This window comes from Sphaeroforma arctica, assembly GCF_001186125.1.
Source record: "Sphaeroforma arctica JP610 unplaced genomic scaffold supercont1.90, whole genome shotgun sequence".
Taxonomy (NCBI): Eukaryota; class Ichthyosporea; order Ichthyophonida; genus Sphaeroforma; species Sphaeroforma arctica.
Window position 1 is genome coordinate 47,122 of NW_014040468.1, and position 2,527 is coordinate 49,648.

Consider the following 2,527-nt stretch of genomic DNA (forward strand, 5'->3'; position numbering starts at 1 on the left):
TATAGAATGGCAGCTAAAGACTGCCTCAGATCTCCGGTACACCAGGCTTGCGGTACGGTAAAGTATCATAAGTATATGGTCAACTCTATGTATTACTACATAATATATAATTATATATAGGACGTCTTATAACATTCGTTATAATATGGAGCGCTGGTGAATACCATAGGTCCATAGCGACATATCCCGTGTAGACAGGCTGTGTGACTACATATTTTTAAAAAATAAAAATAAAAAACTGATTCATCTCAATAATCGCCAAATGGGCGGGCGATTGTGATGCAGCGGGCCAATGAAAAATTCGAATTGTTGGCGCGGGAAAAAATCGTGAATTTTTTTATATCTTTTTATATTTACGTAGAAATAAAGTATTAAAAAAAAATTGTTCGTTGGATTGTTCCGAGCTTCTCTGCCGGTACAAATATTTACTAAAGTACATGAATTCTATACTAACGTGTATAGCCGCAGGAAAGACTTGGCAGTAGAAACAATTGCAACTTGAAGGTGTGTTAGTAGTGGATGTTTATCTGTACACATACCTATTTGCATAGTTATCAGTTCTCCTAGCGTATACTATTTCATCCTACAGATCTAGCGAGTCTGGTAGCCAAGGCTAGGAAGCGGACAGTTTTGTGATCATCCAGAAGGCTTGACATGGGACAATAGATCCGTATGTGGACCTGAAATATGCGCATTTCAAATCAACCATACCAAAAGTTCTTCCTACTTATTCATACTCGTGATGCGAATAGACGAATCTGAATTTTTAAATGGCGTTACGAAGGTTTAGAATATAAATATAACTGGCGGCAACCCTATTCTTTTCACTGGACAGGAGTGTTATGATAGTACTAGCATGTCGGTCGGAGTGATTAACATGTGCCTAACCGTGATACATCAGTGTAGTCGACTCACCTCTATTATTGATCAACTTTACAGATATCTAAAACAACACCATGCCGACAGCCGATAAGAACATCACATATTCCGACAAGTACTGTGATGAGATCTACGAGTACCGGTATGCATACTACAATGAACCAATTCGTTAGACAACGTGCAGGAATAGTTATAAATCAGTCTATATGGTTATGTTTTCCAGCGCGAGAGTAGAGTGTAAAACTTAAGTTATGTGAATAAACAATAGATGAGATCAAAATGTCGAATTTGAAGCTGTCTCTATTCCAGTTTTGGTGTAGATGGTGTAACCAGACGATATCTTCATATCAGTGACTGAAGACACGTGGGAGCATAGTATGCGCTTCCACAGGCTCTTTAGTCTACACGGAGTAGAAGTTATATATCCTTTTTGATGGCTATACTGCACGAGTTTAATGTATATTCCGAGAGATGTTCTAAATATGCACGTGTACGAGCTATGACAGGAGATTATATTTTGTTCCTATTATATCGCAACTTGTGATTTGCACTGTATATTTACTGTTGAACATCACACTGTCCCAATATATTACAACCATATTCTTGCTTGCGTATTTGAAAGTTTGTGTATATATACTATCGTTAACTTCAGCTACACAATTCTTTTAAGCACTCAGCGCACCCTTCAGGCTTACTGTAACCATATATGCATATATGTATGTTTGTCAGACATGCTTGCTTTCACTCCTCAATGGTATCTGCTACGTGGTGTCTATGAATTTTACTCTTCTTTTGCAGCATATCTTGTGTGATGTACTGTGTTAAATCAAATCGGCCTCACAACACTAGTATCGATTTTTTTATAACAACCATGTAGGGGTGTGTCGTAAATTGTGACATTGCATGCAACTGTCGCATCCAGCAGGTTTATCCCTTGAGTGAAAAACACCCCTGTCACTATCGTATCACTGTACCACTTCCATAAGGATTTACCACCATAAGAACTCAACCTGTTAGAACCTTTCGCGTCTACACGTTCTAAATAAAATGATCAACTCTCATGCCGCACACCCGCACAGTCACGTTACTCTTCCAATGGACCTTGCTCAAAATACACCGAAGGACAGGCTTATGACTGAGTCGGAGTGGCGAAAACTGGGGATTCAACAGTCCCGAGGATGGGAGCACTATATGATACACAAACCAGAACGACACATGATCATGTTCAGACGAGAACACCACCTGTCAAACAACCCTATGATCTAGCTCAGTGATGAGAGCAACCTGCGGAGGTATAAAGTCAATACCTCATTAAAGGAATGGGTTCTTTTGTGATTTTGGGACGAAATGCGACTTCGAACACCCTGCCGATAGGGAACAAGACTTGAAATGGAGACAGCATTCGAGGTTTTGGAGGTGGAAAGGGAAACGAGGCATCATGTGCGCGGTAATATGGCCGAAGATAGCATTTGACCTCTTTCTGTGTTTGTGAATCGCTTTTGAGCCGGAAAAAGATGTCCTTCTGCAAAACACTTACGAAAATTGGAAGACTGAGAGTAGATCAGGGCCGTCTCGTAACAGTACAGAGGCAGCTTACGGCATTAAACTGCGAGATTGTTGATTCTCAGAATAATATATTTAATATATG

The 2,527-nt window shown here is 39.8% G+C and overlaps 1 protein-coding gene across 2 annotated transcripts; it reads left to right on the plus strand.

Annotated features, from left to right (window-relative positions):
* Positions 1-461: 461 nt before the first annotated feature.
* On the plus strand, positions 462-2,527 carry SARC_02080. 2 transcript variants are annotated; one of them, XM_014304166.1, is made up of 3 exons: positions 462-670; positions 940-1,021; positions 1,959-2,527. In XM_014304166.1, exons 2-3 carry the CDS (start codon positions 957-959, stop codon positions 2,143-2,145), a joined length of 252 nt encoding a protein of 83 aa, XP_014159641.1. In that variant the 5' UTR covers positions 462-670; positions 940-956; the 3' UTR covers positions 2,146-2,527. The 2 variants fall into 2 exon arrangements, with proteins under 2 accessions (XP_014159641.1, XP_014159642.1); XM_014304167.1 differs by having other exon boundaries at positions 462-504.